The following is a 24,008-nucleotide window of genomic DNA, read 5'->3' as shown; positions in this document are numbered from 1 at the left end:
GGATATTATGTACTGTGTACACTGTATATGTATAAATCTACTGTCATTGGTCCGTCCGGGTGCCTCGAAGGCACGGAAAAAAGGGCGGAACTGATGTCATCACGCCGACGTGGGCCTAATAAGGAGTCAGTGACATCAGTCGGAGTCGCGCGCGATTCCGTGCTCCTATGACGTCGTCCACGCCATCGTGCTACAAAAGATTTTTCCGAACGTTGCTGACGCAGGGGGATATTCACAAGGTGAGGAATCCACAGGCAGATACTGTATCCACCAGAAAAAGCATTACCGAAGGTATGTAACTTGTTCTTTGCTGTTATACCGCTAAGGGATGGGAAAATGGAGAGATTTTGAAACCTGCTAAATTAGCCTCTTTTTTTCACCTGCGGAGCAGAATTGGGGCTGATCTGCTGCCCTGTGGAAAGGAAGCAAACGCCAAAAGCACAGTTGCTGTTAGAATCACTGTGAGAGGCCAGACAGTGTATTTATCTCAATGCTAACTTCATTATGATAAATAAATTATCTGGACCCCGGGCAGTGCACTTCAAAGACACTTTCCGATTGGGGAATTCTGTGTAACGTACCTGCCTGCAGGGTCCTCCTGGTGCTCTAGCAGGCAGACATTACACACAAGCTCCTCTGCTGGAAAAGTTGCTTTTAAGAGCACTGTCCAGGTTAGCCAGTGTTTGACCGGCACCAGAATTCCTTGTTCCGTGCATTCCTCCTTCTTGCTCTGTAGGGCATTTCTTTTGTATTCTGCCTTTTTTTCAACACAAGGTAGACTAATGTGAAAACAGCGGAAGCCTCAAAATTGCCTGCGGTTTTTCACATCCGCTTACTGCGGATTGAAAACAAAGGAATTTGCCCACCCCTGTGTACTACTGGAGTGATTTCTCTAAGCAGTCGCGCAACATTATAAGCTTTCTGCAGATGGACATTAAGGGGAGTAGAGCACTATCTGGGTGTAAGATATTTCAAAAGTCTTCCCTGTGCTCTTCATCTGTCTGATGAATTTAAACGTGAGTTGGCGTCCCATTAGTCTGACATGTTTCTAATTGTGTTAGTGTCTGTATTTTACAGCTTTGGAGTAAATTCTCACTTTCACTGGTACAGTAAATCCACAGGAATAATGACTGCATTAAGGATGAGTAATGAGATAGTAATGGGTAAAGTGCTTCTTTGGGATAGAAGGTTCTGGGTAATGGACAGATACAGTCAGACCAGGGTAAGACATGGGATACAAAAATATGCATTTGAAGTTGACTCTTTTCCAGACACAGACTCAGTCTCACTTATTAAGTACTGAGATGAAACATAGCAAAATTCGGAGTAATGGCGAGTAATCTGCATTTTTGATATTTGAAGAGTTATTTATTCTTGTGGAATTGTGAGAGAGGACTAGCACTACTCCTTCCTGTACAACAAGAGTGTACAAATCTGCACTGACCAAATCACCATTTTAAGATACTAACACATCAGTTAATCATGCGTTCTGTAAAAATGCTGTTATTTACACATGGGCATCACTTGGTTACTCTATCTTGCTCTCTATTTCACTTCCTGTCACATTCTCGTAACTTAATTAATAGGCAGAAACATTATAAAATACATTAACTTAAGAGATATATTTTTGTGCTGAGATTTTAGCTTACTACACACATCTGCTCAGGTTGTACTTCGTCAATCTCATTCAGCTGAAATGTTATTGTGATCAAGCTGTAGGGCAAACCTTTTTTTTTTAATTAAGCTGTGATTGATAGTGCAACCATTTAAGGTGTTAGGGTTGTATGGCTATACCCAGGCATATTTGGTTTGTCATCACACTGTCTTAAACTCATTTGTATGTTTTTAGTCACTGCTACTCAATTTGTGGCTCTCCAACGAAAGTGAAATTCTTGAAAACACACAGTCCGTTTGTTACATGCACTCCTTATTGTCCCTGCTGAGCACCATGAAAGGTAAGATACATTGTTTAATCTTCTTAAAATGTTATTGCCCACTTCACAAGGCTTTCTGCTTGCTATGTTGTGCGTATGACTTATTGCTGGAGTTAGACTAATTTATTTACCACTATCATGCACAAATGCAAATAATTTCCATGACAGTATTAACATTGTGCACAGAGTGTAAAGTACCATTACCATGCCACAGTCTAAACTGCTCTATTATGAACCCCGCCCCGCCCCCCATGTCAGAATGGACACTGCTCCCATGTATAAAGTGTGATTGGATCTGTTCATGGATCTGTCTAGCACTTTTGATAGCGTTAACACATCAAAATTGTGGGACCTCTTGACTGACATGTGTGTGGAAAAGGGGTTAGTACAGTTCTTGAGGGAGCTGCACTTGAACCTCTAAGCCAGGGTGAGGTATTGGAAAAATGAGGAATGTTCGGACTCTTTGAGCTTACAGAGAGGGGTCCGGCAGGGGTGCCTGCTGGTTGGCAACCTCTTCCTCCTCTACATCAATAAGCTAGAGACAGCCCAAGTAGGTTTGGGCACTGATGTCCCTAAAATCAACAACAGGAAGGTGCCGGCATTATTCGATGACAATGACACCGTCCTCCGGGCCAGAATTTCCAACGGGCTGAAGATGCTCATTTATGGGTTTGTTGGTTTTAGGGAGGCCCTCAGCCAGGAAACCAACAGGTCTAAAACATTTATAATGGTTAGTGGCCCTGAGGCTGTGAAGACCGGTTATGTTTATATTAAGGCCCATCAAGTAGAGCGAGGGCGATCCTTCCCCTACTTAGGCATCTCTTTTGAGGATAATCTTAGCTGGACTACATGTATGGCTAATAGGTGTTTTAGCTTTAAACATGCTACTGGGTCTTTTTAAAAAAAAAAAAAAGTTTTTTTGCAAGTATTGGGAACATGCTCATTTGCCACTTATTGAGATCTATAGACGTAGATGTGTCCCAGTTTTGATATATAGTGCTGAGATTTGAGTCTGCACAAATGTGAGTAACCTGCAGTTAGAAGGAAACAGGGTGCTGCTTAAGCTGTTAGGAGTTCCCCCACCAGCATTAATAGTAAGGTGCACAAAGAGCTTGACGTAAACTTTGTCGAAGATCATATTAAGTCAGCCTCATTGTTACTCTGGTGCTCTGTCTGGTCTAATGCCCAGGCATCTCTGTGTAGAGCTGTAATTGAAGATTGTTTGGAGTGCACCCAAGGTCCTTTTTATCTGCCATGGTTTCAGTACATTCAAACTAACCTCTCCAGTGTTGACAGACTCAGTCTTTTCACTGATCCTACATTTATCACAAAGGAGTACAAGAGGTGGATTAAGGAAAAGTTCCTGTTGGCTCAGTGCATGGCAAGGGACCGGGACCTATCCTCCCCAGATTTCTGTAGGCATTATGTGATGATTAAAAAGCATCCCAGATCTGGACCTTATGTAGAGTGGTTTATTAGCCACTGGGAACGGTCACTCCGTACAAGATTTTGCCTGGGCTCTGTTAGATGGAAACTGTGATTTCCTCTTTTTCAGTATGATGTCTGTACTATCTGTTGCTGTCCTTGCGATGAATCGTCTGACCAAACAGTATAGCACTTTCTGTTTTTTGTAGGTTTTATAGAGAATTGAGTATGGGCCTACTCATACTGGCTCTACGGAATTGTAAGATAAACACTTGTAGAGCTGTGCTTTAATATCTTCAGTCACTGCAGTCTCAGGACATCTGTTTTACAATGGTCTTGTTTTTAAAGTCTGCTGTTACATTGTATAATTCCTTGATGTTTTAACCAATATCTTATTGATTTTATTTTACATTTGGGCCTGGATCATGTCTTTTTATCTGTATGTTGTGGTTGTAGTTTTATTTTATATTGTCAAATGTTCGTGTATCGTTCTAATTGTACTTTTATAGTCAATGTCCTTGGGCAAAAAAAAAAACATTTGATTCTGAACTGGGTACTAAAATTTAACTTGATAATTTTTGTGCAGCAAGCACTTGTAAGTAGTTCTTGTTGCAGACACACATTAAGTTCCTTTGTTACAGAGGCCCCATTGAGCTCTTCCTCATGTTCTGTTTTCTGTGTGGTTCACTCATAGAACCACTGGATGGTACTCAATTTCTACAGACAAAAGCTTTATTTCACACATTTACTGCACAAAAACTGCAATCCCCAGTGTCACTGGACTAACTCACAAGAAGAACAACAGAATTGATGTTGGTTGCTGTAAATGTATTTTAAGGTGCTTATTTCGTCCACATATTTTAAATATTGTGCATTATAATTACAATCTCTGTCCCTTCTATTATCTCTTCAGTAGCCATTGATGAGTCTTGGGATGTTCACTCCATTTCGCCTTGGTGGCAACAGATGCGGACAGCATGTATCCAGTCTGAGAAGAATGGAGCGGCCTTACTAGCTGCCCTAGTTGGGCACTCAGTAGCTGCAAATATATCCAACAATGTAGTGGAGAACAAAGTGAGTTTGCATCAGGCTGCTGCTCTGCGTTTCCTTTTCAACATCATACTAAATAGTGTGCAGCATTATCATGGCATAATTGAAGCTCCTTCCATGTCTTACTTTGCTGAAGGGATCTGCCAGGGTTAGTGGTTGTAAAGAACCTCAGAATCACACTCAGGCTGCAAGATTTTTTTGATGTGCAACAAATACTCCCATCAGTGTATTGGCATAAACAGTCAAGACTGCCCATCCTATAGGAGGAGCTCTGATCTCTCCCCGATGATTAGCTGACTATTGCAACCTCTTATTTTCTCTTTATGCGCACCTATGTTAAGCTCCTTTTTGACATTACTTGCATCTCTACCCAAAAACACTGATCCAAGCCATTAAGAACAGTTATGTGCAACTACCTCATTCATATCATGTTTGTCCCCATCGCTACTCTTGTACCTATTCATTTCATTTCATTGTCAGATCGAATATGAAAATTCATCAACACATGAACATAAAAAACAGTAAAAGGTCAATAAGACGTGCCAACCAATACATTAGCATCAACAAATGGTGATATCCAATAAATAGATAAACAACCAATGCATACAGCGTATAAAATCAATCACAGTTTAAGCTCAGTTTTAAAAACTGTCAGCACCATTTTGTCTTTTTTTATTTATTTTTTATTTTATTTAGGCGTTCACAGCAAAATTGTAAATCAAAATTGACAAGTACAAAGTTCAAATGTTTCCAATACATTACAAAAAATATTTTTTATAGACAAAGTAAAAGAAAAAGAAAAAATAAAATAAAATAAAAATTGAGACCAGTTTCTATTTTTCCATCACAATTCATAAACATTTCATCTTCTATTCTTAACCCTCATAATAATCACGGAACGCACTCCATATTTTTATGCCCATTCTTTTTTTCCTAACACCCTTAATAGAAAAAAGACCCCACTCCAGATTGTACATAGTAAGCATTTTAGCACGCCATTGATGAAAAACAGGTGGTTGTTCCTGCAGCCAGTCAGTGGCTATGCATAAGCGTGCTACAGTCATTGCAAATAAAATAAAATACCGATGTTGATATAAAGGCTCAGCTACTCTATCCTTTGCTATTTTCCCCAATAACAGCATAGCCGGAGTAATAACTACAGGCATTCCAATTACAAAAGATAAAAACTTTTCAAGATCTGTTATAAAAGATTGGAGTTTAACACAACTATAAAAGATATGAACGATTTCCGCATCGTCAGCACTACACCGAAAGCACTTCCCTTCATTCCCTCCACCCCATTTTGCGATACGAATCGGGGTGTAGTATAAATCAAACAGAGTCTTAAAAAATTGGGCTTTTAAGTTTGCCGACATTAGTGCCGCCTTAGATAATAATAGTAAATCGTCTATGTTTAACTCTTGATCCCCTAATGCGCCCACCCATTTTATCCTCACTTTTTCTAAATCATCACTCCGATCACCGAGCAGTAATTGATAAAGCGTTCCAATTTTTACTTGCCTCTTGATTCCTTCCACAACTTTATTTGGCTGTAGCACAGCTTTTCGATGAGATAAGTAATCTCGTATTTGCAGAAATTAAAAAAAAAAAATTCTAGGAAAGAAAAACTGGGTCAGCACCATTTTGTCAATCCTATAGCTCTAAGAAGGACACTAACTAGGAGGGGAGGCCAATATGCGTAATTGAATGAGCCACACCAAATACAAGAATTTAGATTCTGCATTTACCACAAGCAAGCTAGAGTTGATTTTACAGATGCAAGTGCATGTAACCAGTTTGTTAACGTCAGTAATCGGCATATAGGTGTAATTCAATGAGATCTGGGTTTAGTGTATGCTGAGCAGAAAAACAATAGATGTTCTTCGGTCTCCACCACAGAGCAACGACACAGCGGCTACGAAGATGATAGGCAAAATGAATTAAATGCAGCCATGGGCAAGATGTCATGTCTGAGCTTCAAGAAGTACAACATCGTAAGCTTGGGATTCATGAAGTCCAGGAATTCTTCTGCCGAGAATATGGGTTTATGGAAGTGAAAAGATTTGGACCAACTGCCTATAGAGGCTGATGATTCGCTTTCCTCGATGTACTTGGCCCAAAATCTATTCATTACAACAATCTCTAGGATGCATGAATCGAAGAAAGATTGAGCCAGCTCTCATTCAGTCCTAGGTCAATCGAAGCATGTTTGACATAAGCCAATCAAGGGATCCTATTGCTATTATGGTGGCTCACACCATCTACAAGTGCATTTATGTAAGGTGTCAGCTTTGTTGTGCTCCATTCGAAACCAAAATAGGATAGGGCAAAGCTAGGCCTGTTCCGATATTGGTTTTAAAGCAAACCGAGTCTCAGACAGAAGAAGAGTGCAGCAGCCGAGGTTTAAAAGCGACCTGTTAAAGTTGTGTTTGAGGTATGTGTGCTGTGATACACATGCTTTGCATACTCTGCCATCTAGTGTTGGGTCCAGATGTTTGCAAGTTGTTTTTCTTCGAAGAAGTCAGTCAGTCAGTCAAAATTCCTTTATTCGATAACTTATCAAAAAAGTCATGGTACAATCAATAAGTTAAACACTCAGTTAAAAAGTATGAAATATAAATATTAAAAATACATAGTAACATTTCATTTTATTCAATATTACAAGGTTTAAAAATCATACATAGTGACAATGTTAAAACTGTTAGAAAAAAAGGACTGCTGTATGGTAATACAAGAACCTATAGCCATTTTATCTAGTGGGATTAAAATATTCTACTCAGGGACACTTAGTGTTTGTGCTAAGATGTTGTACTTTTTCCTAATACGAATAGCAGCAACCAGGAAATTTGCAACGTGAAACATTATCGAGGTGAATTTAATTGCATAAATACACAAGTGCTGGCCTCACCTGTGTAAAACCAACCTCTCTCAGAATTGGGAATAAAAACTTCCTTCTACAATCCTGATAAAAGTCGCAAAACATAAAAAAATGTAATGTATCTTGAGTAGAAAAGTTATCGCATTTACAGGGATCAGCCTGGTCTGGGGGGCACCAGGTACGATAGGATCCCATGGCATATTGTATCAGATTGAAGTGGAATCTGATCAGGAGGTACCGATGGTACGGGATGTTCACTGTTGTCAAATAGGGTTCGGGGCCTACACAACTAACCAAAGCATAGTTGGCTCTTACCATTGGTTTCACTAGTTCGATCTCCTCTCGCTCTAGTGATAACAGGTCCAACATAGTGGTTTTTGTCAGAGCGATATCCTTTTTAGTTATAGTTTCAGGTGCGGAGAAAAGGTCCGCACGCCCAATTTTTTGGAAGCCGGATTTTATATAGGCCAACCATGGGATTCTATTGGCTTTATCCAGCATAATTGAACCAGGGGCAGAGTCAGCACAGGGCCCAGATCGCGGTCCACGTGGAAAAGACCACGCTTAGCGACTCTCATACCCTTGCTGAAGTCCTCAAAAGAACCTATTAAGGTGACAAAATAAGAAACGCTAAAAAAAAAAAAAAAAAAAAATAGCGAAAGGAACCTACACTACTAGTGTGAGTACCTCATTTATGTTTTGGTTTGTTCTTTGTCCTGACGAAAGCTCTATAGACCCGGCTGGGCCCAGAGAGCTGAAACATGTTGACGCACCCATATATACATAGGTATATGGTAATCTAGTTACTCGATTACATATATATATCAACATTTTTAATCGACAGTGTCATCCCCTTTTTCATTAAATAACTTTTGGAGATACACTGCTTTTATAATAATTCACCCTCCCTATTATTTCTGGACACTTCTACCTGGACCAGAGGTAGCCTCGGGTGAGGCAGGCATACCACACGCTTTTGACTTCCCTATGAATATGCCATGACACCTGACGGGGCGGAAAAAAGATATACCGCATCGAATAAATCAGGCTGCCTATGAGGGTTGTCAATTTTGAACTAATGGTTCAGTAGATACTAGTGTCCATTCCCTATTTTTTGATTACCTCCCTTCTTTATCCAGCATAAGACAGTGTTTTAATATAGTGTGGTTTAGTGAAATTTCCTCATTTAACCAGATCTTTAACCAGTATATCAATGGAGCAGTTTTGATCTGGTCGGTAACATATCTGACTCCCAGTTCAGTATGGGTAGAGAAAGTAGGGGTAGACTGGGGGACAGAGAGGACCCCTCTCAGAAATTTATTCTCAATTAGCTGGATTTTATTCTGAGCTGTGTAGCCCCAAATTTCACAACCATATGTTGCCACTGTCAGGCATGTAAACCATTAGGATTGCTTCTACAGGTCTAGCCCCCAGTTTTTTTGTGAACCCTGTAAGTCCTGAAATAGTCCTTGCAAATGCCACACAACGGCTATTATTTTGTGGGCGCCAGGTTCCCTTTTCATCAAATACAACCCCCAAATAGGGGAAAGTAGGAACCCTACAGACCTTTTCCCCGCTACAAGAAAAAGTCTTAATTCTAGTATTCCGATTAGCCCTCCCCGTAATCAATACTTGAGATTTTTTGGCATTCATTTTTAGGTCCAGACTCTGCATAAAACTACCAAAAGCATCCAGCAGCTTCTGAAGGCCTACCCCAGTACGTGCCAGGAGTACAGCATCATCCGCGTACAGGAGAACTGGTATAGCCAGTTCCCCTATACGCGGAATGTCCGGTGAGATCTCAGCAAGATGGGACTCAAGGGCGTTTATATATAATGTAAACAACAGGGGAGCCATAATGCACCCCTGTCTGACCCCCCTATCTGACCTAAAGTGTCTTGTGCAGCGTCCCTGAGAATTAACTCAGATTTTTGCCGAGAGATCGGAATGAAGAACAGCTAAAAAATGCACCAAAGAAGCATCAATTCCCATGTCTAGAAGTATATTCCAAAGTTTTGTTCTATTGACGAGATCAAACGCGGAGGAGAGGTCCATAAACCCCATATAAAGTGAGCCTCCTTGGCCACCGTATACTTGCTAATTAGGAGGTGAAGGTTTAGACACTGGTCGATGGTACTCCGCTTTGATCTAAAACCGTATTGGGCATTTGACAGAACCCCCCTCTGCTCTAGCCACTCAGTTAATCTGTGCAATATCACCCGACCCAATATTTTTTACAGAAGAGTCAATCAAAGAAATGGGTCTGTAACATGCGGGGTCCAGCCTAGCACCCTTTTTAAAGACTGGTATAATGACTGAAGTGGCCCACGTGGCTGGTAAATTATCTAGGTCAATAGAATTGAAAACGTGAGTTAAAATGTTTTACCATAAATTCGGAGCTGTTCTAAACAAATCCGCTGGCACCCCATCTGGCCCGGGGGCCTTATTTTTAGACATTTCTTCTATGGCCCTTTCAACTTCATAGACCTCAAAATTTAAAAGGGGGAGATCACTACCAGCCGGCTTATATCGAGGGGATTGACCATTTCCTGGAAAACTATAGATATTTTCAAAATGAACTATCCATGCCTCATCTGCAATATTACAATCCAAGGAGGGGTTATCGTCATTTGAGAACAGTGGCTGGTTTACTGTAGCCCAAAATTTCCCACTATCTTTCAATACTTCTGTCGAGAGAAGTTTGGACCATGCTTCCTCCTGCAGCTCCTTTTTTCTTTCTGATAGCGCTTGATTATAGATTGCTCTACAGGAGGCTATAAGCCCCCTGTCTCTGGGGATTGTCTTTAAGGCTTTTGGGAGAGCAGCGTGGGACTGGGAACATTTTTTATTGAACCATCTCCTACCAGTCTGCTGTTTACACTTTCCTTTAATTTGTAGATTTTCATTAACTTGTACACAGATGTTATTAAAAGCACTTATGATAACAGAGCTCCCAGAATCAGAATCTAAGCAGGTGTTAATCTCCTGCTCTATACTAGGTAAGAGTTCTCTCAAAAAGGTTTCAGAAACCACTTTTGCCCACTTCAATTTTCTCCCCTGGTCTTTTAGGATAACCTCCCTCACCACACTGTGGGATGTATGTCTGAAAGTGAGGGAACCCCCTCGGATTAGTTCAATTATCACGGGATTATGGTCACTAAAAACCGAGACCTCTGTAAGGTATCTAAAAACTTGAGACAAAACAGACAATGTTAAAAATACATAATCAATGATTGTACCTTTGTCTTTACCCTTAAATGTTGGGATCCTATTTTCAACCTCCACACATCCTGACTCATATAAATTCCAGTTCTAATTCCTCTCCCTGCTTTGTGTGTTTGAAGTGAGATAGTGCGGAGAACGGGGGGCCTTCATAATCCCCACTCCCACAATGATTATCACACGGATGGATGTTTAGGTCTCCCATCAAGAAAATTTCAAAGGAATATTGCTTTAAACTGTAATTAAAAAGAAATTGCTCAATTGAGTCTAAATTATTATCCACTTCAATGGAATTGTATACATTGATGAAAAGTACTTTTTTGTATATCAGATAGTGATAGTTCCACAACAAGACTATTAATCCCACCTGAATCGAGTTGTGTAAGAGAACCCTTTATCTCCAAGGAAAACAGGCTAATCAAGCCACCTTTCGCCCTCCCAGCAGCACTCTTTCTAGCTGGGGGGAAAAAGTGACTATATCCGTCCAGGGAAAAGCAGTTTTGAAGGTCCCAGGTCTCTTGTAGGGATATAAAAAATGATTTTAGATATGCTATCCATATAGGATCTCCCATTTTAGCCCTTACGCCAGCTATATTCCAACTCAACATGCGACAGTGTAATGATGGTGCCCCCTCAGCAACCCCCTGTTCTTGGTGGGTAATTAGTCAATCGTTTTCATTCAATCCTGAGAGTGGATGAAAACGGTTTGTCAGTGTGCATCCCAAGGGATTTAAGTTCTCATTAGTTGTGCTTGCAGCCCCTGATATATTCCCTTCTTGTAGCACAGACTGTGGACCCCCCCTCATAAGTGTAGGCAATGCTGTTGGCAGAGCCTGTATAGCTACAACTGGGGCAGGTACAACAGCTGGAATCCGAGCGTTGTTCACATCCCCTCCGGCTGTCACCGGTGGGAGCCATGCATTTTTCCCAACCCTTCCTTCTCTTACAGGTTGTAAACCCCTAAGGCCAGAGCTAGTCACAAGTTGTGGTTTATCATGTGCCCTCACCGCTGGAACAGGGAGGAGGCATGCCCTATTTTTAGGTGATGGGTAGAAGTAGCCGAGGTGAAGCGGCCTGATGCCTGGGGAAGACAAATTTAGAGCCGTCCCAGAACAGGCGCTCCGCTATGTGATAGTCTTTAAAATAAATCACCACACAGTCCCCTTTAAGTGTTTTTCTATTTGAGCCTACCCATCTTACTCTTCTAACCATATTTATATTGGCAGCTATGTCCATATCCCCACTACAATAATTTTTGCACCAAAGTTTAGTTTGCTCAAATAGGTCTAAGGTGCTTTCATACTCATTTTTTTTCAATGGGGAAACCCCTGTCAGCACAGCCACTAAGGGAGCGGCTTGAGGCGGTAGATGGACATTGAATTTACACAGCTGTTAATCTAGTTCATTTGTATGATATCTAGTGTCTGCCAGTATAGAGCTGCCCTGACTGGCTTGTTTATTGCCTCCCTGAAGTTGGTTTCCAATTGATATCACATGGGGGTGCCCTATTTTCCCACCAATTGCAGCGGGTTTTTGAGTTAGCTCTTGTTGTTCCCTTGGGGAAGCACTCTGCAAGAGATTCCCATGCCTACTCAAAAGGTTGCGATATTCTTGGGTGGCAGAATCTAGAGCTTTACATTTCTTTAAGAGGTCTGCTACACACGTGTTTAATACATCCACAATATCCTTAGCAATTTTAGTCAATACTGGTTCTAGGTGTAAATTGATGAGCCCTTCAATTTTGTAGCTCAGTCTATTAATCAGTTCATCCTCCAGGGTTTCAGTTAAAGTATCAAGGTGCTTAGTCTTTTTGTTACAATTCTTCGAAGGATTAACCCTCTTACACAATTCGGAAGCTGTAATCAGTGTCTTTTCCTGGGGTAAAGAGGGGGTCTGTTCGCCATGTGTTTGGTCCTCTATATCCAGCAACACAGTACTAGGGCCCAGTTCAGAGTCGAGAGGAATAAGCGTTTGTACAGCTACAAGCTCTTGGGACACCCCCTCTAGTGCGACACCCCCTTCTTCAGTCACTAGCGATGTTAAGCCGAGTTCTTTTTCGGCGTTCGCAATCTCCTTTGAGATCACACCCACGGCGGAGCTCAGATAAGAAATTATTGTTTCTGCTTTGCGTGGTATCTTGGCTTTGTTACTTTCTTGACCCCCATTAAATAGTTGTTTGCGCTTACCCATAGCAGGATCTTAGGGAGTTGGCCCGTCCCGTCCCTCGTCGTACCCGGACGGCCACAGACGGCCCGCCCTCTGCCCGGGCTCCGCCCGGCGACACCCGCGCGCGTCCCACGAGGCGGGAGGGGCGGCTGTTTCTTATGCGCCTCCGGGCGCTGCTGTATGATGCGGCAGGTGAGCGCCCCCGTAGGCAGTGAGGGGACGTTGGGAGTTGTGGTCCCGTTCGCTCTCCCCCCTTGGCGGCCGCGATGTCAACTGAGGCAGCGGGGGAAAGCGTGTGAGTCAGAGGATGTCCACGGGACCCCGCAGGTAAGGGTCCGCTTCAAAATGCCCCCAACGAGTAATGACCCCCGAAGAAGTCTTTTCCAGTCACGGGGTAAGATGGTGACTCCTTTCGGTGATATTGCGCCTGGGCATCTACTTCATTGCTAGATTGTTTTCTTTCCGCAATCAGGTTTGGACGTGGCTTGCAGTGCTCCGGTTCGAAACCGTTCTTTGGGTTCCCTCAGTGTGCAATCCACTGTACCCTAGTAGGTATTGTTCTAGTTTCACTATTCTCTGTGGATCGAAAAGATTCTAAAACTCTCCATCTTTGGTCGAGAAGACATTGTGGGCGGCCTTCGGGCCTAGCCGCGTAGGTTGACGTCCACCCCGTTCTGTATTAGTTAGTCTTCTGGCGATGGAATGGACTCCATTTCAATTCTGTTCTTGGTGACACTCCAAGTACCCGCGCAACAACCTGCATAAAGTCTGCAACTTGTGCCTCACACCTGAGCACAAAGAAGAGGATTGTGACGCTTGTCGATCGTTCCGATCAAAAAAGACTTAGTGGGGGGGAGGAGCCTAGCCGGGAACCGAGATGGCCGCCTAGGCACTCGGCTCCGCCGACTTCGCTTCTGTGTGCACTGATCCTGCATCTTATCCTGTCCCCGAGCCGCATTCTTGTTGAGGGGAAGTGAGGCGGTCCTCGGTGCTGTGCTCCCGGCCTCTCCATCGGCCGTAGATCCGGAGATATGCTCTCGCCTTCTGTCCGGCCCTCCATGGCTGCTGATCCGGGGTCTTGCGTGCGCAGAACGGCTGGCCCCCGCTATCCTGGTGGTGATCGTCTGTGACGGGGCAGAGCTGGCCGTCCGAAATGATCTACCCGACACGTTTGCCTCTTGCTGCGCTCTCCGGTCCACTTCGAGGGTTCCGGGCCGGTGGCGCTTTGAGGAATCCGGGGGGGTAGACTCCCTTTGGGACTTCTCGTCACTTTATGACTCGGCCGTTCCCCGCATCTCTCCCGAGGTACGTCTGAGCGCCATTTTGTACACCAGGAGGTCGGTGATTTGAAACTTGTGCGCACTGGTGCGTGACTGAGACTTTCCCACCGCTGACATTGCCCTCGTCTCCTTTTCTGCTCGCATCTTGCAGTTTCCCACCTTTGCATTGATGACTTATTTGGGCTCTGGTGAGGCGCGAGAGGGTGCCCGATTTGGTGTGTGGGTCAGCGACGCCCAGGCTAACATGGCGGAACCTGCTGTGGAACCTATGGAGGGGGTGAGCGCCCTGGACCGTGCTCCTGAGACATCGCTTGGGGTCCGGGATGTTCTGATTGCCCTCGGTACCCTTCGTGGCGTCATGATCCGCAATGCTCGCGATCTGAGGCGCAAATTGGAGGCCATTACTCCCGCGTCCGGACGCACTTTGCTGGACTGTCCGTGCGCTCGGGCCGTTATGCCATACCCTGGACTGGAGCGGTCTGCCGATTTCTTCCTGGTGGATGTGGCGGCTTTCAAGGGCCAGTCTACCGCGACGACCACGGAACTATCTGCTCTCGCTCGGTACTTGGGACTGGTGCTGTTTGTGAAACTTTCATTTGTCGCCCTTCACGATACACTGTCGCGGACGTCGGACAACGACCCACTGGCCTCTCTTTGTCGCCTACAATCCTCATCATGGTGGCTGGTTGGATGTACTTGACTGGTGCGCTCGAGCGCACGGGACAGGGCTGAATCTGCCTTACGGTTTGATGGTGTTGGTTTCCTGGTGACTAAGATGGACGCGCTCTGTTTTGCCTGCTAATGCTCTCGCTTCTGTGTTTCTTCTGTGATCCTGGGCTCTGGGGATGGATGATCGGGTGCTGTTCTATTGATTTTGTCTCCTCCTCCGCTCTCTCTTTTTCCTCTTTTTATATTAACTTTTCTTCTATATTTCGGGTTTAGGTACTGGGCGACAGGCACGCTGCTAAAGGGGGGTAGGCCATAGCCATCTACAGTTGTGCAGGGTGGGGGGTTGGGGGAAGGGTTTTCCTTTTTTCTTTCTACTTTGTTTCTATGGCCTTTTTTCTTCGTTCTTTTGGCTTTCCTTTTATTCTTCCTTCTCTGGGTTGGGGGTCGCCGGATGGGTTATTCTTTGCTTTTTTCATTGGATTTTCGTAAACTGTGTCCTAGCGGTTGTTGCATTGTTGGTGTAACTGGGCCGGAGCTTAATTGATATTTGTGATAATTGTATGCATATGTCTCCTGTATCTCTGCTGCATTGCCCAGTTCTTCCTAGTGGTTACCTTCATTCTGCGGGACTTCTTGTTTGGATTGTTCAAGATATGCTTGTTACTCACGGCTAGACTCCTGATTCCCATTTCCTTTTCGCTATACTGGAGCTTTCCGTTATAGACGGCATCCTGTGTTTAACATAAAATTAAACCTCATTTATCCGGTAGTGTGATTGATGTATGCCGTGATTCCATGTCTTTGAAATGCTGCCGTGCCTCTGGGATGTTCGGCTAAATAGCGGTGTACCTTCTTGCGTAAATAAAGGTTTTACAAAAAAAAAAGACTTAGTGGGAAAAGTTGGGCTCGACGGAGGGACATTCAGCGACAAAACATTGAACACACTCGGGATATCTTTGGGGAAGACACCGAACATGAAGAGATCGAGGCGTCGGCAGCGGAAGAGGAGGAAGCCTTCTCCATCCAAGATTCAGATTCAGAACTGGAAATCAAGCTCGAGTCCAAAGACATTTCAGCGGAACAGGGTGCTGTGAGTACCAAAGCCCCTCACACTATCTTCGATTAAACAAAAGTCTTCGACACCACCACTGTCTTCTGGCCATGGTCTGCACTGACATGCTGCTTCCAACACCCCGCCCTTGGGCTCAGCACCAAAACAGTCAATGAAGCCTTCCGGTTAGGGACAGAGTCAAGAAAAGACATCTTCGGAACCTAAACTTTGACTCCAAAAAACATAAAGGACAAGTCCGGTTTGGCACCGAAACCTTCGGCACCAAAATTAAAAGATACCCTTCAAAAGCCTCCAGAACCTATTCTGGACATTATGAAGGACAAACTGGACCCTAAGCAAAAGAAATTTCACATTAATCCAGACATTGAACATATATTGGCTAAAGGTGTGACACCTTCCAAAAGAAAGATTATATCAGAGGACGCTAGCTACAAAATCCCTAATATTTAATTCCTCCATTAGAGGTGCTCTAGATGCTGCTGACACTGCAGCAAGGGGAATTAACACCAGCATTCTCCTTAGATGACCCGCATGACTTAGGATTTCGGGGTTTAAACTGGAGGTTCAGCAATCTATTCTTAATACTCCTTTTGACAAAGAACACCTTTTTGGACCTCAAGGAAATGAGGCAAATAAAAAAAGACACAGGTAGCAAAATCTATGGAAGCATTTCAGTCCCCATCCAAAAAAGGCTCTATTCGTCGTTCATTTTATGGAGGAGAATCCAAAGGTGATTCCTCAGACCCTAATGCCTCCTCATATAAATCCAACATGCAACCCTCTCCATCTAGAGGTTTCTATAGAGGGGGGTACACAGGAAACAATTTTAAGGGTAGAGGTAAAGGCACACCAACATGTTCCTCCCCATCTCCCAATAAACAGTGACTTGCCTACAATTCCCCCCGACCATTTTACACCTGTCGGGGAAGACGTAAACACTTTTTTCCCATTTGGCAATCAATAACATCAGACATACGGGTATTAGACATTATCCAACATGGTTATTGCCCGGAGCTTACCAGCAATCATTCAAATATTCCACCTCGCATTCCCAAACTTTCATTGCAACACCTACAGCTCTTCAAACAAGAATTTCAAGCTGTTTTAACAAAAGGAGCTATAGAACCTGTTCTATTACAACACCAAGGGTCAGGCATTTACTCACTGTACATCCTAATCCCCAAAAAGGACTGGTCTCTAAGACCAATATTGGACCTAAGGATGTTAAACCTGTACATATTGTCAGAGCATTTCCATATGGTTACGCTTCAGCAAGTGCTTCCATTTCTACAGCACGGCCACTTTATGTCCATACTAGACTTAAAGGACGCATACTTCCACATTTCTGTTCACCCAGCTCATCCCAAATATCTCAGATTTGTGATAGCAGGAAATCACTATCAGTTCAAAGTACTCCCTTTCGGGGTTACTACTCCACCCAGAGTGTTCACAAAATGTCTACCAGTAGTAGCAGCTCATCTCAGAAGACTACAAATTCATGTCTTCCCACATCTAGACAATTGGCTTATCAAAGCCAGCACACAGCAAAAGTGCTTGCCAACACACTCAGACTACATTACACCTTCTCCATCAATTGGGATTTACAGTCAATACGCAAAAGTCCCATCTTCAACCCTAACAAATGCAATTCTATCTGGGAGTGACTCTAAACTCTCACACAGCTCTAGTCTCTCCCATGGCAGCCAGGGTTCGAAATCTTCCAACACTATTTCTACAATTTCGAACCAACCAATACTTAACAGTCAGGACTTTCTTGCAGCTACTATGAATGATGGCATCATGCATCACAATAGTGCCTCATACAAGATCACACATGCATTCCCTACAGGAATGCTTAGCACATCAGTGGAATCAATCACAGGGTCAATTAACAGATCTAGTGTGGTAGAAAGCTGCACCCATCGCTCTCTCAATCGATCGCAAGGGCAGCCCTTCTTACACAGATCGTACTAACTGCATTTACATCTCTCACAGGTTGGAGTACCCATCTACAGAATATAACAATTCAGGGTTTATGGGACAACAAGCACAAAGTCTCCACATCCACATCAACTATCTAGAGCTTCTAGCTGTATATCTAACGCTAAAAGCTTTTCAGCCTCACCTCATAGGAAAAGTTGTCCAAGTCTGCATGTACAATATGAGAGCCATGTACTATGTACAAAAACAGGGGGGACACATTATCTACAACCATCACGCCTCTCTCAGACCATTTGGCGTTGGGCAATTCATCACAGAATTCATCTTCTGGCAGAGCACCTCCCAGGCGTGAACAATAATAATAATAATAATAATAATAACAATCAAATTGCCGACCTCCTCAGCAGAGTGCGGCAACAAATATGCGAATGGGAACTTCACCCTCAGGTTCTCCTTCCTTACTTCAAAAAATGGGGATTCCCACAGAGATCTGTTTGACACAGCTGACAACTCAAAATGCGCAAACTTTGCCTCTAGGTTCCCACACCCTCTATCCAAAGGCAATGCCCTATGGATGAACTGGTCAGGGATATTTGATTATGCTTTTCCGCCTCTCCCTCTCCTTCCGTTTCTAGTTCGGAAACTTTTGCAAACATCACTCACACTGATTTTAGTGGCTCCCACATGGGCTTGTCTACTATGTTTCACCACACTGTTAGAACTATCAGTTGTTCAACATCAAAACCTGCACCTGAATTCCAGCTGTCTCACTCAGAACCATGGAGAAACCAAACACCCAAACCTGAAGGACCTCAACCTAGCGATTTGGCTCCTCCATAGAGTTTGGATACTTAAATTTACCACCAGATTGAATGACAATTCTTAAATAAGCAAGAAAGCCTACCACCAGAGCATGTTATGCAGCGAAATTGAAAAGATGTGTTGTATATTGTAACAACAACATTATTACTCCGCTAGATGCATCTGTACAAAATGTTATTTGTTACCTTTTACATCTATAGGGAGCTGGCTTAGCCTATACTTCCGTTTGGTTGCACCTTGCAGCAGTAGCTGCATATTTGCAACACAGACAACACTTACCCTTGTTCAAGGTGCCAGTAATTAAAGCCTTTATGGAAGGCCTTCAAAGAGTAATACCACCCAGTGTACCACCTGCACATGTATGGCACCTTAACCTAATTCTCACAAGGCTCATGGGTCTACCTTTTGAGCTGTTACACAATTGTCCATTACAATTTCTTTCATGGAAAGTTGTCTTTCTAGTTGCTATCACTTTGCTAAGGAGAGTTGGTGAGCTACAGTCATTGACCATAGAAGAACCCTTCTTTCAACTTCATAAAGATAAACTATTCCTTCCAAAAGTGGTTTCTGCTTTTAACCAATCAGTTGAGTTACCTGTGTTCTTTCCTCAACCTGATTCAGTGGCAGAAAGGTCTCTTTACACACTTGATGTCAAAAGAGCACTACTTTACTATGTTGAGAGAACAAAATATTTTCATACAACAAAGCAACGTTTTGTATCATTTGCTCCACCTCACAAAGGCAATCCTATCTCTAAATCTGGTATTTCTAGATGATTGTTAAATGTATTCAGACTTGCTATGCTAAAGCTAAAATAACTTTATATAGAACTCCTAGAGCACATTCCACTCGAAAAATAGGAGCATATATGGCCTTTTGAGGTACCATTCCCATAGCTGATATACGTAAAGCAGCCACATGGTCTACACCACACACTTTAACTAAACACTATTGTGTGGACGTGTTAGCACGTCAACAAGCCAATGTAGGATAAGCAGTACTAAAACATTTTTTCAAACAACTGCAACACCTACTGTTTAGCCACCTATTGGGAGAGTACTGCTTTATAGTCTATGCAAAGCATGTGTATCTACAGCACACATGCCTGAAACGGATTATGTTACTTAACCTGTAAGCATCTGTTGCTGGCATGTAGAGCTATAGATTCACATGCGCACTCCCACCTCCCCGGACACCTGTAGTTGTTGCCGTTCTTATTATTTACATTATGTGTGCATGTACATCTCTATACTTCACTTACTTACTCCATTCTCACCCTATTGCAGAAAACAATTAACAATTGAGTTGATGCCATGTGCAATATCAGCGAAAGGAGGAGTCACCTTACCTCGTGACTGGAAAAGACTTCTTCGAAGAAAAACAACTTGCCAACATCCGTACCCAACACTAGATGCAGTAGTATGCAAAGCATGTGAATCTACAGCACTACATGCCAAGAACAGATGCTCACAAGGTAAGTAACATAATCCTTTCACCTACCCGCATAATAAACATGTTACAACAACCCCCATAACACTGCACCATGTAGTGCGGCACTTTAAATCTGGGTGCTGTAAATTTCCAATGGAGGTAAAATGGGGTTGAAGGAGGCCTTTTTAATTAATCTCACCAATGCCGAAGCCCTGTTATTTCATCAACAAGGAGCTCTTGGAGATTTGGGACGACAAAGAATCCTCGTCGGATAATCTAATCCCTAAATTATAAAATTATTTTGGGCTCTCCAGATTGTTAGTTCCCAAGCGCATGGTTCCCCTAAAATGTTTGCGTTTGTTGTAAGCTATACATCTGATTTTCAGCACATTGATTTCCAACCCATTCAACTTGCAAAACAGTTAGAATCTGCTAACTATGAGATTTTGCAGCCCAACTGCAGTTTTAGAATTTAAAAGGGTGTCATTGCAAGTAATAGTGTGTGCACCTTTTGGCTGGAGAAGACTGGAGAATCATTGTACCTATTCTTAAATGCCTCCTGCACTGCTGCATATCTGCTGTTAACATAAATTGGAGGTACACACTCATTTTCATCTACTCCTACCAAGCTACTCCAGCACTTCCTTTGACCAATAAAGGAGAACTGGTTGTGTATCTGACCAGCTGCGGCTTTGTCTAGTACAAGTACATTCAGATAGAATTTTCTCCATTTTTCAAACCAAAGTGAACTCAAATCTGACAGTTATGCCTACAGTCTATCTCTAGTGTAGCATTACCAATCCTGTTGAACAATATATAAATCGTATGACCATCCATTTGTTTCTTTTCACTTGGAAAAAATCACCCTTACTATGTTTTGTCATTGGTAAGTAGGTGACAAATCCAACCCCACTCTATCACCATTCTTAACAGAGTGGCCAAAAATAAGACATTACCCATTTTCATGTCAAAAGAGAAAGTGAAAAACATTGAACTTTATCTCAAGCATCCCACACTGGCCTATCAGCCTGTAGCTTTCTCTAAGAAATCATCGTCCAACTGGTTTTCCATTCAAGGGCTGACATCACCTACAGCATTGCTGATTCTGAATCTCCCAGTTCATCCTCCATAAAACACAATTTTTCTATCTAATGGACAGATCTGATTAACTGGTTCAGTGGTGGAATGGAAAGCAGAATGTAGTCACTCGCCTATGGCTTGTGTCATAAGTAAATTGATATCTGAAAGAAACAGTTAGTTATAGATTCCTTACCTTAGAATTACCTCCAGGCGTCAGACTGGATCCAGAACGTTTTTTTCGGCAGTAGTATCCCTGTGCGTCGGAAGGTGGCGTCGGTCAACTCCGTCGGCGGCGTCGTGGTTGCATGGATGACGTCGCAGTAGCTACATAGACGCCGCCCTCGTGCGCTGACGTCAGTTCTTTTTTTTTTTCATGCCAGCAAGCGCAGATCAGGGGAGAGTGGTACTCCCAGTCACTTTTTGACTGACTTTTTTGCGACTTTTGTCAACTTTGTTTTTGAGTCTTACATCGACTCCTGTTGCACGAGGAATGCCCGGCTTCAAGGCATGCGATTCCTGTACCCGACTGATGTTGGTGACGGATCCACACCACGTGTGCCTCATCTACCTGGAGTGCGACTACGGCCCCAAGTCGTGCGCCGACTGCCGAACCATGGCCCTGAAGTCTTTGCGGGAGCAGTCCCGAAAGCTCCTCCAGGCCCGGCAGTCGGCTCCGCGTCGTTCAAGGTCCCTGTCACGTGGGAGGTCCAGGAACCGATCGCGGAGTCTTCACCATCACTCCTCTTCTAAGTATTCGCACTTGGGTTCAGGTAAGTCGAAGCACAAAAAGAAGTCGAAGAAGCATCTTCGCTCTTCGACTTTACCTCGTCCGTCGACCGACGCGAGAAAAGGTGCAGGTGGTGCCTCTCCCACGGCTCCGCGTGCGGCACCATCAGGGTCGACTCCGGCCTTCCCGGGACCGGGAGCGACCCCTGCCCAGCTTCGTCAATTTTACGAAGCGATGCATGTCATCTTTAAGCAGCCCGACTCTGCCGGTGCGCCTTCAGGCCCCTCTGACTGGGCTGGGAGCCCTAGGCCTTTGACGCCGGCAGCTCCGGCCTTGGCACAATAGGGCCCCCTTGGATCCATGCCTGGATCCGGATTGGCACCAGTCGACCTTGTTACACTTATGCCGACGCCAACTCCACCGGCACCACGTCCACAGCCGACACCGGCTGGACCCCCAGCCGGCGTCGACCCCGGCTTTCGCCCCGACATGGACACGGAGGTGGACCGGTGTCGATGGGTACTTTTGTCCCTGTGTTCCACCCTGCCCATTTTCAGCCAGATTGGCAGCCAGAGGAGGGTGAGGAAGACTGGGAGGGATCTGGTGACCCTTTCACAGACTAGTTGGATTATGATCCTGACTGGAGAGAGGAACTGAGGGATGCCAGTGGTCTGGATACCACCCCAGACCTAGGCATGTTGTCTCCTCCAACTGTGGCTATGGAGGAGGGAGCGTCAAATGCAGTGGTGTTTCATAGGGCGGCAGAGGCTCTCCATCTCGTGCTTCCTATGGTGGCACTTAGGACTAACCTCCTGATAGAGGTGCTTCAGCCGGCAGCGAGCCCTTCGGAACCCCTGCTCCTGTTCAATGAAGCCCTAACATACATCCTTTTGGGCACCTGGTCCAGGCCCAACACAGGGGCTCCTGTTGGTAGGATGGTTGCCCGACGCCACCGCCTGGCCCCAGGTGACCCCACTTTCCTCTCCCAGCACCCCACCTCTGAGAGCTTGGTGGTCCAAGCCTCTGCCTCCAAAGGTGCCTTCTCTATTGCTCCACCTGATAGGCAATCCAAAACGCTGTACCAACTTGGGAAGAAGATGTTTTCTTCCTCCAGCTTGGGACTGCGGTTGATAAACACTGCATGTCCGTTGGGCCGTTATTCCCACTCTGTGTGGGATACAGTGGCGCAAGTGCTGCCTCAGTGCCCGGAGGACGCCCGGGCCGTGCTCTCCCATGCAGTTGCCGAGGGGAGAGAAGCAGCGAAGTTTACTGTGGGCTGGATACCGCCGGCGCACTTGGCAGGACGATTTCCACGTCAGTAGCCCTTCGACGCTACACCTGGTTGCATTTGACTGGTTTTTACGAGGATGTCCAATCCACCCTTATGGTCATGCCCTTTGATGGGCATTGCCTTTTCGGCGACAAGGCAGACATCGCGCTACATCGCTTTGAGGATTCTCGGGCTCCGGCCAGTTCCTTGGGCCTCTCTACCACCCGCCCTGCACAGTCTGCCTTTCGCCCCTTTCGTGGCTACGGAAGGGGTGCCCCACTACGTTCTGCCCAGAGCCACAGGTCAGTGCAGGCTGTTAAGCCCCAGTGTGGCCAGGGACGTGGGAACCATCAGCGTGGTTCTGGGGGCCAGCGGGCGGGCCAGTACACCACAGCCCCCTCTGCATATCCTCCAAAGCCTCCTAGTCCGACCTTTGAGGGCCACTGAACGCCAGTGGGCGGCAGGCTCCTCCATCACCTCCCCCACTGGTACACCATCACGTCGGACTGGTGGGTTTTGCAGATAGTCCTAAGGGGCTACTCCCTCCCATTCGAGACTATCCCTCCCTCCATGCCACCTCAGTACCATCGCATTTCAGAGGATCACTTGGCCCTTCTCCAACAGTAAGTTTCTGCACTCTTGGCCAAGGATGCCTTTCCTGCCTCAGAAGTAGTTTGTGGTTGCTATTCCCACTACTTTCTGGTGCTCAAGAAGGACAAAGGCCTGCGTCCTATCTTGGATATCAGGAACGACAACCGCTTCCTCCGGAAGGAGAAGTTTAAATTGTTGACGCTCGCTCAGGTCTTGTCTGCCCTCGACCCTGGAGACTGGATTGTAGCGATGGACTTGCAGGGCGCTTATTTTCACGTCCCCATCCTGCCGACTCACCGGCGTTACCTGCGGTTCACTGTAGGCCACGAGCACTTTGTTTACTGCGCTCCCATTTGGCCTTACCAGCTCCCCTTGGGTGTTCACGAAAGTGATGGCGGTGGTCGCAACTCATCTGCGCAGATCAGGGGTTCCAGTCTTCCCCTATTTTGA

At 44.7% G+C, this 24,008-nt stretch overlaps 1 protein-coding gene across 1 annotated transcript in view; it reads left to right on the top strand.

The window, feature by feature from the left end:
* Positions 1–24,008, top strand: part of RAB3GAP2 (RAB3 GTPase activating non-catalytic protein subunit 2) — a 586,520-nt gene that overhangs the window by 367,408 nt on the left and 195,104 nt on the right. Inside the window, exons 22-23 of the mRNA XM_078649806.1 lie at positions 1,850–1,955; positions 4,273–4,433. Of these exons, the coding sequence (XP_078505932.1) occupies positions 1,850–1,955; positions 4,273–4,433 (267 nt within the window). The remainder of the gene's footprint in view (positions 1–1,849; positions 1,956–4,272; positions 4,434–24,008) is intronic.

This window comes from Lissotriton helveticus, chromosome 6 (genome assembly GCF_964261635.1).
Source record: "Lissotriton helveticus chromosome 6, aLisHel1.1, whole genome shotgun sequence".
Classification (NCBI taxonomy): domain Eukaryota; kingdom Metazoa; phylum Chordata; class Amphibia; order Caudata; family Salamandridae; genus Lissotriton; species Lissotriton helveticus.
Note: the sequence above shows the minus strand (reverse complement) of the source record. Positions and strands in the feature narration are given on the sequence as shown.